The sequence below is a fragment of the Neocloeon triangulifer genome, unplaced genomic scaffold (genome assembly GCF_031216515.1).
Source record: "Neocloeon triangulifer isolate White Clay Creek 2 clone unplaced genomic scaffold, ASM3121651v1 ptg000014l, whole genome shotgun sequence".
In the NCBI taxonomy this organism is placed as follows: Eukaryota; Metazoa; Arthropoda; class Insecta; order Ephemeroptera; family Baetidae; genus Neocloeon; species Neocloeon triangulifer.
The window spans coordinates 19549609-19564858 of NW_026775556.1; the positions used below are offsets into that span (position 1 = coordinate 19549609).

The window sequence follows — 15250 nt, forward strand, 5'->3', positions numbered from 1 at the left end:
GAGAAAACGCAACAAAGACATAAATATGTTTGGATTCGTCCTGCGATTTCTAATTGACACTCACAAAGATGCAAATCTTAAAGTTGGGTTTTTTTGTAAAGAAGATTATTTATTTCGCAACAGAGATGATTTTTTTATAATCAAATTATCAATTTGGGAAAAATAAGTCATTGATATTTCTACGCTTTAAAGAAATCCCTCAAAACTTGTAATTGAAATAAGCTAAAGAGGAGAATTATTCTCCTAAAATAACCAATATTATTAAGAAAAATTTCACCTGAAATTATCAATTTTGTCAGGTGTATGTCACCAGAATGTGGAAGCTGGAATGTTTTAAATCCCATTTTGTATTTCAAAGCACTAGCTTGATTTGGTTTAATTATCAATTAATGAAGTAATCAGAATGAATTTGCACACAAATTATTTTAGAAACTGTCGACAAACCGCAAACTTATTTTGAAAATTGGCTCCAGATAGATTAAAAATTCGCAGTTGCAGAAATTTCATCACCACATTGGGGTACTAAAAAATCACCCGTTGTTTTGTCGTTTCCCAATTGTTGAATAATTTCAGAAAAAATTTCAATTACGATATTTTGATCACGTTATTGAACTAAAAGAATTTAATCTAGAAAAATGTAACGTGCATTATAAAAAATATCCATCCAAAAATTGCAGTGTGGAAATTTCGAGGGTTGTCACCACAAAGTGATGCGGCTGCCGATTTATCGATTGGTGACATCAAATCAGAATAAAAGGGCTGTGTGTTGACGACAACGGTGAGGTTCTGCTCTGCAACGTGAACACAAAATTGATGTGCTGGTTTGCGGCGAAAGTGTCATCCAATAAAGAAGCAACGCACACATCAGCAATAAATAGCATTAATGATTCATTAGTCTGGCAAGCCACTTCGGTCTCTCTCATCGATAATAGTCGAGTTTCCATAGGAACGTCATGTACTACATGCACTCCCACGTTACACACTAGTGCTCTCGATTAAAAAGTCATTTGGAGGCTCGCGCGTAATTGAACGGGCGCGCCGCCGGAGCTGGAGCTTCATCAAAGCAATCGCGAATTAACACAGAAATTTGCCACGTTAACTGTTTCCAGTCAACAGACAACGCTGAGGCCAGCGTATGCCACAAGTTTCTAATAAATGAAATTTGCATTAATTTCAGCATCGTTGTGTTGTTTGGTGAATTTATATTCCACATTCTAATGAATTAGATAGTAGCAAATTAGATACTCTTCTAATTTTATCACCAATAAGCATCTACATATTACCTATAATGAATATAATTTAGTCTGCAGTCGCTTACAATTATTATTATTTATATTTTTATCAATATTTTTGTCTGTTAATGCTTTAGTTTTATTTCATTATTTTTTATTAACTTGAAGCTGGAGCGTATTTTTCAATTTCACTCTTAAACAGTGACGTTTTAATGAATATTATGGCTGTAAAAGAAGTGAATCTGGAAACAAACTCGGAACCCTCCGAACTGTGCAACAGAAAATTGGTTGTTCGATTACTTACAGATAAAATAATCCTTTGCTTACTCTTCTAAAATCATGTAAATTATAGTTCCGATTTCCTTTGCCAGATGTGTGAATTTCAATTTGATTAATTTTATTTTTCTCCAACAAGTGATTCTTCATCTGAAGTGAAAACTAAGCTTATTTAATTGGCCGAAAAATATAATTAAAGGCAATATTTTATATTTCCTGTTGGACAAAAAAAAAAAGAATTTATCTCAATGACATGATATGAATTGACAAAACTGGTTTATTTCAACTAACAATTAGTGAGTAATTTCCCACAGATTTAACCATATCTATTTCAAAAATTGACCCACTTTGCTTTATTAAAAAAATTGATCGTGACTCGTGTAATTTGCAGGAAATTTGGGCGCAACACGCGAAAGGGAGATTTTTCGACGATTCAGAGGCCGAGGGCGCCTCGGGTGGATGCAAATATTTGACGATCGCCATTATTCAACGCCCGGGCGCAATTAAGCAAATGGTTGGCCGCCGCGAGCAGTGGAGGGTGCTTTGGCACGTGTTGAACCGAAATTGGGCAGTGTTAGTTAGTGTGTGTGCGTGTCCATTGAATAAACCTGCCGGTTGCTTTCGAGAGAATGCTCGGCGGGCATTGGTGCGAGAGAAGAGATTCTCGGGGGCGGCAAAGAGCACGGCCGGGTCGCCAATTTATGACCTTCCTGCTGGATGGCAAATTAATTTTGATACGCCTTCTCGCTCTCGTCAGGGTGTGCAAGGACCGTGCTAGTCGAATCGAGCGCCCACTTGGACGCTTCATTAGCTGCGTGTCTCGCTTCTTCCATACACACAAACAACGCAAATCCTCCTTCAAAATAATGAGCCTGATGAGGGGGTGAAAGGAAATTTTGCTATACTGCATCACAAGAATATGCCCATTAGAGAAAATACTCTAGAATCGAAAAATTTAAAGGGTATAAAGTGAAACCCCTTTTTTTCAAGGAAAAATTGCATTAAAAATGAGCTTCTCTTCTGAAAAGAGGAAACAATTAAAAAAGAAATTAATTATTATTAACTACAATAATATTATATTTATTATTAATAATTTATTTTATAATTCCTTAAAATTTTATGATAATTAAATTATCCAACCATTAAGAATGATTTAGAATTTGCATCTAATAATTAAATTTAAACTACATTAAATTCCACAAGTTAAATTAAATCATATGACTTTGTTTTCTAAATAAGTTATTTTTTTCTAAGCCCAATTAGCTGATAATATTGATGAAAAAAAACGCGATGATTTTATAATAAAGGGCATTGTTTACAATAATACAATATTTTGATAATTTATTTTCTTTTAAATATCTCCTATTAAGATTTATAACTTTGTGTCTTCTATTTATGTAAGAAATGTCTGAAAACTTGTCCCAAAAGTTTCTGTCCGCAAACTATTTCCAACAATTAACGGGCGTTGGAAGGTGTAAAAATTAACCTCGCGTGATAACGTCGCCTGTGCCTCTTGCGCAACTTTGCCGGCGGCAGGTAATTCTGTAAATTCCTCGTAAAACCAGTTTTGCCATCAAAGCGCCTAGGAAATTTGGACGAGACGCGGTGGCTCGCCAAAAAGCCCATTTATCTTTTGTGTAGACAAAATCTGGGCGACGAAGTCTCCGCTTTACGACTGCATTAGCAACTCGAAAGGTACCCCCATTTATATTAGCTGGCTTGACGAGAGAGAGAACTATCAAGTTTACGCAAAGTTTATTTAACCCCTGCTTGCTTCTTCGTCCCTTCTTAAGGGAAGTAAGCAAAACTCCGGGATGCTAATTTTCTCGCAAGGTGCTGTATCGCGACGACCGAGCGAGACTCAATGGAGTTTATTTACACGGCAACTACACCAACTTTCTGAGCCGAAAGTAATTAAGGTTATTTAGGAGAAAGGGTGGAGCAAAGAGTGGCTTCCGACTTTCCTGAGGAAGTAATTTACTTTTGAAATTCATGGACAAAAAGATATTTACTTCATGTTGCATTTGTTTCCCTTCAGTTAAATAAAACAGATATTAATATTAATTAATAGTCATTTATAGCAGGTTAAAAGGTCTAATCTTACTTAAAAATTTATTCTCACGAAGGATCATCGCGAATTAAAGTAACATTAATTTTATTTTCCAATGCTGTTTTTTAATTTTTTCAATCTTGTACTTTATTTTCCTTTTTTATAGTGAACATTGCATTGAAAATACGAGCAAAATAAATTAAAAATCGCATTTTTAAGGCAAGGTTGAATTCATGCTTATTTACCTTCAGAGATTGATGATCTCCTTGCAGTTATTTGACTAAAAGCATTATAAGCAATATTTTAATTTTGTTTTTAATTAAGACCTAGTCTATTCTCTATAGGTTTTTTGTTCAAAAAATCCATAATACAATGTAATATTTAATAATCAAATTAATTAAAAAAAAATAGAAACAATAGAAAGAAGAAATTGCCAACAATTTCTTTTTTCTCAAAATGTTTTCAACAATTTGTATGCATACTATGTAATGTAACAATTTGACAACAATAATAATGATAAAATTATAAAAAATATATATTAAATATAAAAATAGACTATGATTAAATTTGTTGTAACTTTAGCAGTTTCAAACATCCTAGGTTAATTTAAAGCACATTTTTTTAGCTTTTGAATTCTTATATTATAACTATTGAGTAAACGCAAAAAAAATCAACTTACAAAACTAGTAGCAAAAACATCAAAAAACGTTAAATAAAATTGCTTAATATGTACTTTTTTATAACAAATGATGCAAATTATTAAAATAATAAACAAATATGCTATCAAGGTAAAATTTGGTGGCTTTTTGGTGGGTAATTCCTCACTGAATAGACTTGTTGAACTAGACAATTGCCGCCTTTTTTATTATGGTCAAGGTTAATTATGCCGTTCATGTTACACCACCATTACGATCTACGCTCATCAGTCATTAAAATCTAATCTGTGTGAAACAGAATAGCTGCGGCTGCTGCTAATGAGGGAAAATGGCATCGCCATTGAAATTCTGCATCATCGTATTTCGACCTTCCCGGAAAGACCTTCCTCTAGTCGCACAGCCAAGGCTGGCGGCCGCGTGTCGGTCAAAATTGGAGCACTTTTCCATCGCGCCAAACCAGTTCGGAGAGAGAAAGGATCGGCCAAACATGAGCCAGCAGCCATGAAAATAAGTAGTGTTAACGTTGTAAGTTCATTAATTATTCCTCGAACGCGGCGAATAATGCGCCTTTCGCGGGCGAAAATTTAAGCCGCTTATTCGCAGTAGAGAAAAAAAATCGCTATAGAATTAAATTCACGCAGGTCGGCTTTTGGCTGTGCGTTTTTGCCAGTGGAACGTGCTGGGCCCAGAAAGAGCAAGAGAAGGCACCTCGTTTTCTTGGGGGCCTGGCTTTGGCCAGTCTGCTCAACCGAAGGACTAACGGAAATTTGGTCAACTCGGGACAAACCTTGCGAAACCGAATCAGGAACAGCGGATTGGGCATCTTGGGTGGTCTGGCCGCCCTCATCGGCGGGGCCAATTTAGGAACTCGAGTAATCGGACGGAGAGATGTGCAGTCGGCCACGACGGACTCAGCAATACTGGGCCAAAATTTAGACGCTGGGAATCTATTCGGGACGAGAAAAAAGAAAAATGGCAAGAGGAAAAACAGGACCAAGCCCAAGGATGTGGAGTTTGTGCAGGCCAAAGAAAAGAACGTTTACGACGAATACGCAGATGAACAGTGGGCCCACGACTTGAACAGGGAGGAAGGAGTTTTAAAGCCTGACAACAAAATGCGGCCACAAAATGAACAGCTTAATGACAATCGCTATTTTAGTTAAACTTATAGTCAGCGTGTTTATTTATAATTGGTTTGGGTAAATAATAAATTTTTTACAGTAAAAAAGGTTTAGTGAAAATTAAAAGTTGACCAAGATCCAAAAGCCTATCAACGCTATTGCTGATTATCTTTGAATCTAAAGTAAGTGGTAAATGAGTCATTTTTTCATATCATTGAAACAATTATGGAGGGCAAGAGAATAATAAAAATTTGTAAGCTAATAGGCTTAATTAAAAAATGAACAAAAAAAGGATAGATATTTGGTATTTAAAGAAAATACAATTGCCCAAATTAAATTTTAGTACAATGAAAGAATTTTCCATGCATAGCTCGCTCAGTATATTTGATTTAATTGGTCATTTTTCCGTTACTCAAAATTTTGTTATATCTTCAAAAGAAAGAAAAAAAAATGAGACATTCATATTTATTTCAAGGTAATTTAGCCTGGAGGACAGTTTGATCGCCCTTGAAATTAAATACATTAATTCTTAGTTTAAAATTTAAAGTCACTTTTAATTTTATTTGACGGTTCTTTTTCAAAGCTATCTAATACAAAATGAAACTCGTCAACAGAAAATCAAATCAATTTCGCTACTCAAAAGTTATTCAATCCCAAGAGAAAACTTTGATTCTGCATCAAAAACTCTCTGGAGACCAAACCTTAATTAATATATTTCATAATAAAACGAGCGGGCTTTGATAAGGACGATGCATATGTGTGTTGTTGCCTTCCCTATGCACAGACCAGACACATTCAGCACGATGGGTTAATTAACTTGAAAGCGGCTGATCCACCTCTCTCCTCCCACGCAAGCAGAGATACCGCCGTTGTTGCAGCACTGCGGGTCCGAAATGGGAAAGCGGTCTTGACGTTTGATAATATTGCAATTGAGCGCCGCGAGTTGAGTCCCAGCGCCGTTTTCATTTCCGGGCGCCGCCATGGGAAATCAATGTTGGCCTTGTTTCGCATTTCGCCGCAACTTCCAACCCGGCCGAGTGCGCTTGCGGCGCCGAAAAGTCGGGAATTCATGTGCTGTGATCAAAGGAAAAAATATATCTTTGGCCGAATCACGGATTTTTGAAATGAGCGGGCCAACCACGGTAATGAAATATATTCACTTTCTTAAAAGATCATTAATATCAATTTTTTTAAATCATCATTTTGGAGAACAATATAAAAACATAAATTTTATGTGGATCTGAAATGGAACTAGGCCAAATTTAAGCCCAGTCTAATTTATAAATTCAAGCATTTTTTCAAATCAAATTGATTTTAATTACAAGTAAATGAAAAAATTAAAAGTTTCAAATATTAATCATAAAAAAGATTCTTTAGTGTAATTTGTTAGTTTTATTTAAATGCAATCCCCATTTTGGGTGTTTATCAGCCTATATTGATTTGATTTTTTGGTAATAAATTAATTTAATCTGATTTTCTGCAAATCCGTTGGTCAGGCCTCCTTTTGGCTTGTGGGCGCCACGCTCATAATTTCGACCACCACCAGCTTATCTCCGGCCGCAGCTGCGTGGGGGACGGTCGAAAAAGTAATTAATCCTTGGGCAGAGGCCAAGGGCTTCCCCGCCACACCTGCTGGGCAGGACGAGTACTCGGAGGAGGACGAGGACGAAAAGAAGGCCGTTCCGAGAAGTGGAAAATCGAATAAAAAGGTGGCGGTCGCTGGCCAGGCCAGGAAAGGGCGAAAGGGGAAGAACAAGAATAAACCTAGGACTACATTCGCACCTGAGATGACCGTGGACAAAAGTGTCGAAATCGTCCCAGCTGTCAAACAACCAGCAAAGACCAAGGACACGCCCAAAAAAGGAAAGGGCAGCAGGGGCAAAAAAAGGGGCTAGAGATTAAAAGGGGTGATAAAAATAAATAAAATTAAAAAATATTTGTTATCAATGATAAGAATGAACTACGTCAACCATAAACAGGCGGCATTTTATATTTTAAGCTAAATTTTATCCGTTTTTCATTAAAGTTTTGTTTTAAATTTTAAAATACTTGTAGCATTTTAACAAATAAACAAAATTTTTATTTTGGTGCAAAAGATTGACGTACATTTGAAATGTATAAAACGCAACTTCCTCTTCACCAACGGAAATCAAACTCGCCAACACAGTACGGTAAATTTCCCTTTTTGCAAAAAAAAATGCCTCAATTCTTCCAGCCTCGTCATATTCCCTTTTGTGTTTTAATTAAAAACGAGCAGGTTTTCTCTGGAGTAAAACAGAAATTATTATTTTCAAGTTAGTCGAAGAAGCAATTTTCGCGACAAAACAAGGGAGAGACAAACGCGAAATCTGAGTCGCCGCCAAGTCATTATCATTTCCACGCTTTGCATATTTATACTGACTACTTGTTCAACAGGGAAAAGTTTCTTCGCTCCGACAGAACCCGTCGTTTTTCGCCAGAAATATGTACAAGGAAAGAAGAGGGAGAGAAAGCGACGAAAAGTTTTCCGTCGTGATGAAAAGTGACGCCCTTTCTTTCTCTCTCTCGCTTTTTATTTAATGCGCTCTGGGTCCATATCTGAGCGTGAATTTTTCGCTCATCAAACTTTTCAAATAGGCCATTTGCGTCGGCGGAGGAGCAGAAAAAAAATAACATCTGGTTGGCTGGAAAAATTCGATATCGAGTTTCGTCTCAAAATTATTAATACCCAGGCAGTTGTGAACGAGCAAAGACTTCTTCTTGGTGTTTAAAAGTAAACAGGGCCAAGATTAATGTTGACTGATAAACGAAGTGCAGCACATTTTGCAGTCGGGCGCGGCGCGTGCGAGTCAATATTTGCTCCATTGACGAATAAAAAGCTGCACGTCGGAAGGTAAATAAGAGAGGATGCCAGAAGCAATTTGCCTGAAAGCGATGGAAAAATTGGAGCGTTCCTTCTTTTTTTATTGTGCACTATATCTAATTACTGTGTAGCCCCGGCTTTTTGTCGCTGCCCGGCGAAACCGCAATAGGACGTGGGGTCTGCGAGAAAGGGTGAGTTAGTGCGCCGCCAAATGCAATTTGCCTCAAACTTTCGGCACCTCTGCGAGGAAAAAAAAGAAATCTCGCACGCGTGGTCAAACCAAACAAAGGATACTTTCTCGCCGGGGGGCGATCTAGATATTTTTACCCTCGAGCTTTATATCCCCAGGCGATGCCCCAGAAAAAGTGCGCTCTAGGGGAGTAGAAAAAAGCTCTAAACGTTGGCGATTTCCGCGTCAATTGTTGGTACTAATATAAAAAACTTTGTTGAATAAAAATGAATGTCATTTTTTTTAATCATACAAAATTAATTTGTGTAACAAGTGATAATTCAAAGTTGTTTGATGTTTTTACTTCGCTAGAGATTCAGTGAAAATAAAGTAATTTGTAATTGAAATAAATTAATTATTGATGGTTGTTATGAATCATGTTTTTTTCCCTTTAACTGACTTTAATCTTCCAGTGTTTGAATTATTGGTTAATTAAAAACTTTGAATTAATTTTCCGTACATATCTTGGCTCCTTTTTCAAAAGAAAAAAAAATTATAGTTGTACGATTTAAAAACGTCTGAAAGTGTAAATTATAAATAAAAAATTGTATATATGTATTACAATATTTGATGTGGTAACAAATGTTTTGTAATATTTTTGTAAATTTATTTTTAGTTTGACAAAAGAATATAAACGTAGACTCAAGTTTTCTTTTTAAAATCAACTACCTTATTGACAAGCGTGCCTACATATCAAAATTGCCGCATAATTTGCTAAAAAATCTCAATTTTGCAAGCTCTTATCTTTTATAAGTTTAAAATTATAAAATTAGAATTCTTAATGTGGTACGCCGGGATATATGATGATAATTTTTTTTCGTTTAATCACATTAATTAAGCAACGATTGCATTGAATTATAATGTACACAAATGTCCTAAGTCTGCTCAAAGGTCTCAAAGCAAGACGAAAAATAAGAAAAAAATTACATACCAAATTATGTCACGCATCAGGGTGAACAGAAAATACCAACACTGCTGGCCGCCGTGCCGCCGCCGCCACAAATGATACAAATTTTCTTGAATCGCCTGCACAAGGCCGCACCAAGTCCCAAGTCCATGAGGATGTATTACATAGCGGAGAATGGAGAATAGGAAGCATAGGAAGGATTTCATTTGGCTGTTTGGCAACAATGGCACGCCACGCACTCACACCAAACATATATACATGGGGTGGAGGGAGGTGACGAGAGGAGGTGGGTTGGCTGCATCATCATCAGCCAAGCAGCCACCTAGAGTCCTAGACAAGGCATTGCAGCGAAACTGAGCAAACTCGTGTCCTTTCAGCTTTTTGTTGTTTGCTTGTTGCCGGGCGGTGTCTTCAAGTCTTTAGCTCTCGCGGAAACGCATCGAATTCGTTTCGTTAAAAATTCATGTTCAAATAATGGTAACGGAGTCTTGATCTGCAGCTGGCTCTCGAGTAGCTAATTTCGTCTTTACTGCCCGAGTACCGAGTTGGACTTTTTGGTTGGTTAGAGAAAAGAAAAATTGGCGGAAAGTCGATAATTTCAAGGTTGGTTTTTTTTGCTAGATCAAAAGCAGCAGGTAAAATATTTTCGGATTTCTTTTTTGTCGCAATTTTTTGTATAATTGATTTTTTTACTTAAATGTATTTTTATAATCTTTCCCACATTTTTTTGCAGATCGTCAAGAGCAGGTCAAGAGCCTAGAATCCTCTACGAAGAGGTTTTCCTTATTAGTCTGATGTTTTCTTTGGACTTGAAGAACTTCATTTCTGCTTGATTGATTGTTCACATGGACCGTACGCCGTGCTCTCAACTTTCTTGGTGTGGATGTTCAGCTCTGAATGTTAATTTGCCACAAACACATAGCTGAATTTTAGAGAGGAATTCTGAAATTCTTGCCATGGAGTTAGCAATCAGAGGTAAATTGGAAATTGCAAATAAATAATATCTATTTATTCCAAAAAAAATGAAAGCTCTAAACTAAATATTTCCTAAGAAATACTTTATAAGCGTACGACACGACGTTCTCTTACAAGATATTCTTAGGTCTTTTCAATCCAAATCACATCTCTATAACACTATTTATTTCTTCATTTTTTTTTATTAATTCTCTTCAGAAAATTCAAAAATTTTGCCAATTCTGTATACCCAATTAATTCAATGCTTTATGGTTGCAATAGTATTAAAAAATTGTGTATTTGCAGGAAAAAACAATGACTACATAATACATAGACAGCAGCAGGCCCTTTTAAATCATTACGATTATCCACTATTGAAGACGATCTTCCTGTCCACGCCAGTGGCTTTACTTTCACGACGACGAGAGCTTCTTAATCTCTTCAGTGCAGACAAGCCTGTTGAAGAACTCGCAAGGTTAATTTTGTTAAGCAAATTTTGCCCATTTTCGCTAAAATTTAATCAAACAGGTTGGTTCTCACCCTCATTGTCGACAGAAAAGGGCCTTTGATTGAGTTGAGAGTTTTAGAGCTGCTCAAAGTACTTCCCGAGGATGTCAGGGAGAAGGTGATCACAGTCATGTTGCTGTCTTCTGTTGATACGATTTGCAAATTATCCAAGCAATTCGATTCGAATAACTTCAAACGCAGACAGTCGGCACAGAGGCTTGCAGAAATTTTTGCATGCATATGCAAAAACAGGCAGGATCCATGTCTGTTCTTGCGAGTTCTCATCAGATTATTTGAAAAGGCATTATTATGCGACCGTGACCTTTGGTACATCCGTTTGATATTTGTCCACGCGTTCAAAGCATGGCCCTTTGTGGACAGCAAATTGTTCGAAGAGTGTATCAACACAAACCAGGAAAAGTTTTCAAAGGTAAAATAAATTGTAACATAATAATTTTTGGCCATTATAAATAATATTATTGGAATGAATTATTTTTTATCAGTGGTATAAGGTGCTTTTTTTATATTTTTTTTGTATCATTTGCAAAAAAATGTGTGTCTAGTTTTTGCAAAGTATCAGCCGGTATCAGCAACATCCAGTTGCCTTCTGGTATCAATTTTCACTATTTTTTTCATTATTATCTTTCCTCAATTAAAAATTAAAATATAATGTAAATCTTTGCATCAAATCATTTTGGTTTAAATTTAAATTTTTTTCGTTACAGGCAAAAATACACATCTTGATCCGGAAGCTCAATGATGCCGCCAGAGATTGTGATAATGCTGTTCGGTACGGTATTCTTATTGCCCTCAACAATGACCAGCTACGAAATTTTGCAAATTCCTGTCTGCTCCCAATGGCCATGGCATTCATGCAGAATCCTCGGAAAAGTGCCTGGGCGATTGTCACTCTGGCCATTACTTGTTGCCTTCGTAAAGATACCTACTTGCAAGCCTCACTTCGCCGGGCCTTTGAGACCTTTAAAAGACATTCTACCAGTTTTGTCCCACTGCAAGTCTCCGAAGCGATTGTCAGAGCAAAGATATTCTTGGAACAGAACAGCTTCATAAAGATGGATTTGAAAATTCCGCAACATGCAGAGTACATACAGCTCCTCTGCAAAAAACTGGAGACACAAAAGTTGCTTCTCAGTCCTGCTGTGAGTAAAATATTTTCGCAAATTTTATAAAATAAATTTCAACTGTTAATGAAATTAAATTAACATTGTTGATTTTGCTTGCGTTGAAAAATGACAACCTAAAATTCAATCTCCAAAATTTCATGACAAATCTGATTTGAATTTTTCAGGCCTTTCCTTTAAAGAACTCTGTGTTGGAAATCTTCAATTTGGAATATACAATAACTGAAAACCTGAGAAGTTTGGGACTCCAAGCACCAGAGGCATCAGTCACATTGGTATAATTATTTCATTATAAATTTAAAGAATATTCAACTTAACGTTCAAATAAATTACAGCATTGCCTAACACCAGATATTAGCTGCAGCAGTACCACCGTCAAAAAAGAGCAAAACATTTCGCACTCTCCACCTCCTAAACAAAAAAGACCCTCAATACCTCCAGATTCAAAAAGACCCTTGTCCCCTTCACCACCTCCAAAACTAAATCGAATGTCATCAAATAAGCCTTCGTCTCCAGCTTACAGAATCTCCTCCACCATCACCCAAGTGCTCCAGAACAAAATACGATAATGGTAATTCAACTCAAGAAATTTTTTTTTTTAAATTCCATTTTTTTTCTACCTCTATATGTCAAAAAATGAATGAGAGTAAAATATGTGCACAATTTTATAGCATTGCAGGGACGGGGAAATTAAATTGAAAGTTTAAACTGAAGAAAAAAAAGACATGATCACCTGTTAATCCTATCTTGTAGAAGATTCTTTTTAAAAAAATGTCAAATTTAATTAATTTTAGAGCGCACAGTTCATGAAGCTTTGAAAAAACTCGTCCATTCCTCTATGGACTTCACCGCGTCCGACATTCAGAACTTTTGCCAGGAGGTATGTGCAATGCTGCCTTCAACCAATGAAGATTTGCTTGCAAAGTAAGCTCATGTGAATTTGATCTTTTTTTTCTCATTATTATTATAAATTAATTTTTCAGGTACTTAATTCAAACCTTCATGGAAGTCTGCGGCAAAGAATTTGAGTGGCCTTTTATTATCACGTGCCTTATGCTGACCAGCTCAGGTTGGTCGTCAGTTGTGAAAAACGTTGTGCAGGTCCTGCCAAGTTTTGTCAGCACAGATGGACAAGCAAAATCTGCAGCCGAGCAGTTCGGTCGCGTTGCTGCTCAGCTTTGTCTGCAAACGAAGCAAAAGCAGCTTCTGATCTCATTCCTGGCCAAAGTGGTTGTCAACCAAAGCCCAGAGTTCCTCAGCGTCTGCAATACTGCTATTAATGTGTGGCCCGAGGTTATTGCTAGCTGTGCTGAAGACGTGACTAGCAAAGCTCTCGCCTTGACTTTGTGGAAATTGACCTCCCCTGAGGAGCTGAGAGTAGCAGGAGTTGTTGAGGAGAGTCAACGCATTCCATTGGCAAATCTCCACACCAAGCTCACCCTGAGTTATCTTCTTATCTCGGTGTTTAATGGCATTGAAATATAAATGCTGATATCAAGTTTGATTTAATATAATTTTTTTTTTTTAATATTAAAATTTGTGCTCAAATATTTAACTTGCATTCAGTAAAATGCATTTAATAACTAATTTTCTGGGCATCATATCGATATTTCTTCATATTCAATTATGCGTATACGCTTAATGAATTGGCAAGTAAATTTTAGTTTTTAAAACTTGAGAAGCCATTTTTTGGCAATAATTTCAAATTTAAACTACACAGTAACAACCATAATATTATATATTTTTGTAGAGACTTGATTTGATTGTGTGTCAAATAGATTTTCACTAAATTTTCCAAGGTAACATTATTTTGGATTTGATTTAAATTAACTATAACAAACAATAATAAAAAGCATGATACCATACATTAATTCATACACATTTTATTTATTAGAAATGTTTGTCTCAAATTAAATCAAATTTGATTTCATCTGTTCTCTCGGGTGAAACCGATATAGCGTTTTTTGTTTGCGTCATTGAATATTCAACTTCTTTTTGAACCTGCAGTGTTGTTATCTCTGTCGAGATTGCTGAGACTCAAAGTCAGATGGTGGTGGTGGCGCGCATATATAGTTATGTCAAATATCTATACAAGGACACTGGTCTTTTTTCCTCGTAAAGTACATTTATAATTATAAAGATTTGCACCATGGTGGGAACTGCTACCGCCTGGCAAGTCTTGAAATTGCTTGAGAATAGGAGGCTTCACCTCGTGAAATTTAACAAAAAAATTTTTTGTTGATTGAATGAATTCTATAAAAAAAATATATATATTTTATGGGAAAATCACGAAAAGGAAAAATATTAAACGATATTTTTAGTAAAGATCAAACTAAAGTCGCCAACCCTTGCACAGTAGGTCCAACAGCTTCACAGCGTGTGTGACGGTCGGGCTTTTTTTCTTTCTCTGCCGACAAAAGGGAAGTCATCAAATCTTCGACGCCGCACGCCGTGGAAATAAGGTTAAAAGTACGTGCTTGTGCGTCTAATGAAGACGTCACCGCCACTATTTTGCACCACCACACACCCTTTCTTCCATCGCCGCCATCCGTTCTTTTCTTCCTTTCGGAGCAGATGATGGGGTTCTCGAGTGTGCTTCAAACTTGCACTTATTGAGAGATATTCGAGGCCGACGTACTCTCTCTCGAATGTCGCCATTGCTAATCCCTGCCAACGGCCCACCCACCTCGTTTTGTCCGCCCGTGAAATAAATTGGCGTATTTTTTACACGCAGCTTAAATTCAGAGGTCGCTTACTGGTGAAATTTTCCGCCGCGATGAGGGTGTGTAATATATGAAGTCGTTATTTTTTGCGTACGTGGACAGATAGTAAGTGGCTTACATCCAATTTGGAGCGCGGCCCAGACTTTTTAATCAGAAACCACCAAGGTATGAAGCACAGACCCGTTCGTTCTCTCTGCGGAACTCGAGAGTGAATTAATAAAATATAAGAGAAGAGAGATACTTACTTTTTTCTTTTTAATTATGGACACACGGAGAAATGAAACTCAAAGTTAACAGAACTTTCCCAGCTCTCTCTTTTATTAATGCCATAATGTAGCTTTTTGCTGCAATGCCGTATTTACTTTGAGCAAAATCCGACGCAAAGTTAAAATAGGGTACACCGTATAAAAGGAATGTGTTTTAAATTTGGAATTCGTGGAACTTGCAAAAAAGATAACATTTATGTGTTTATATTTTGGTTCTTTTTTGGTATGCAAATAAAAATAAAAACATTTTTGATTGAGGAAAAACTTGAGTTTGGTTTTTTTGTTTACACTTCTCAGAAAAGTGAAAAACAAACGTTTATTTAGCAAAAGAGAAGTTGTTTTCAT

The 15250-nt window shown here is 36.5% G+C and overlaps 4 protein-coding genes across 7 annotated transcripts in view; 3 read left to right on the forward strand and 1 right to left on the reverse strand.

Moving 5' to 3' along the window:
• LOC132199804 (follistatin-related protein 5-like) overlaps positions 1-15250 on the reverse strand; it is a 112906-nt gene that overhangs the window by 24158 nt on the left and 73498 nt on the right. The window contains exon 1 of one of the 3 annotated variants that reach the window (XM_059624816.1): positions 9338-9401. The exons of the other annotated variants lie outside the window; for them this stretch is intronic. The gene's annotated coding sequence lies outside the window, so the exon portion shown is untranslated. Of the gene's footprint in view, positions 1-9337; positions 9402-15250 lie in introns of those variants that run through there. 3 annotated transcript variants of the gene reach the window in all.
• Positions 4533-5512, forward strand: LOC132201428 (uncharacterized). The gene is made up of 2 exons (XM_059627587.1): positions 4533-4739; positions 4856-5512. The coding sequence occupies exons 1-2, from the start codon at positions 4533-4535 to the stop codon at positions 5375-5377; spliced, it is 729 nt and encodes a 242-aa protein (XP_059483570.1). The 3' UTR covers positions 5378-5512.
• On the forward strand, positions 6332-7508 carry LOC132200846 (uncharacterized). The gene is made up of 2 exons (XM_059626589.1): positions 6332-6477; positions 6832-7508. Exons 1-2 carry the CDS (start codon positions 6460-6462, stop codon positions 7228-7230), a joined length of 417 nt encoding a protein of 138 aa, XP_059482572.1. The 5' UTR covers positions 6332-6459; the 3' UTR covers positions 7231-7508.
• Positions 9653-13696, forward strand: LOC132200130 (uncharacterized). Of its 2 annotated transcripts, none has more exons than XM_059625356.1 (9): positions 9653-9948; positions 10047-10288; positions 10574-10742; positions 10796-11204; positions 11500-11934; positions 12084-12191; positions 12252-12487; positions 12711-12840; positions 12900-13696. In XM_059625356.1, the coding sequence occupies exons 2-7, from the start codon at positions 10270-10272 to the stop codon at positions 12483-12485; spliced, it is 1374 nt and encodes a 457-aa protein (XP_059481339.1). In that variant the 5' UTR covers positions 9653-9948; positions 10047-10269; the 3' UTR covers positions 12486-12487; positions 12711-12840; positions 12900-13696. The 2 variants fall into 2 exon arrangements, with proteins under 2 accessions (XP_059481339.1, XP_059481337.1); XM_059625354.1 differs by having other exon boundaries at positions 9653-9916.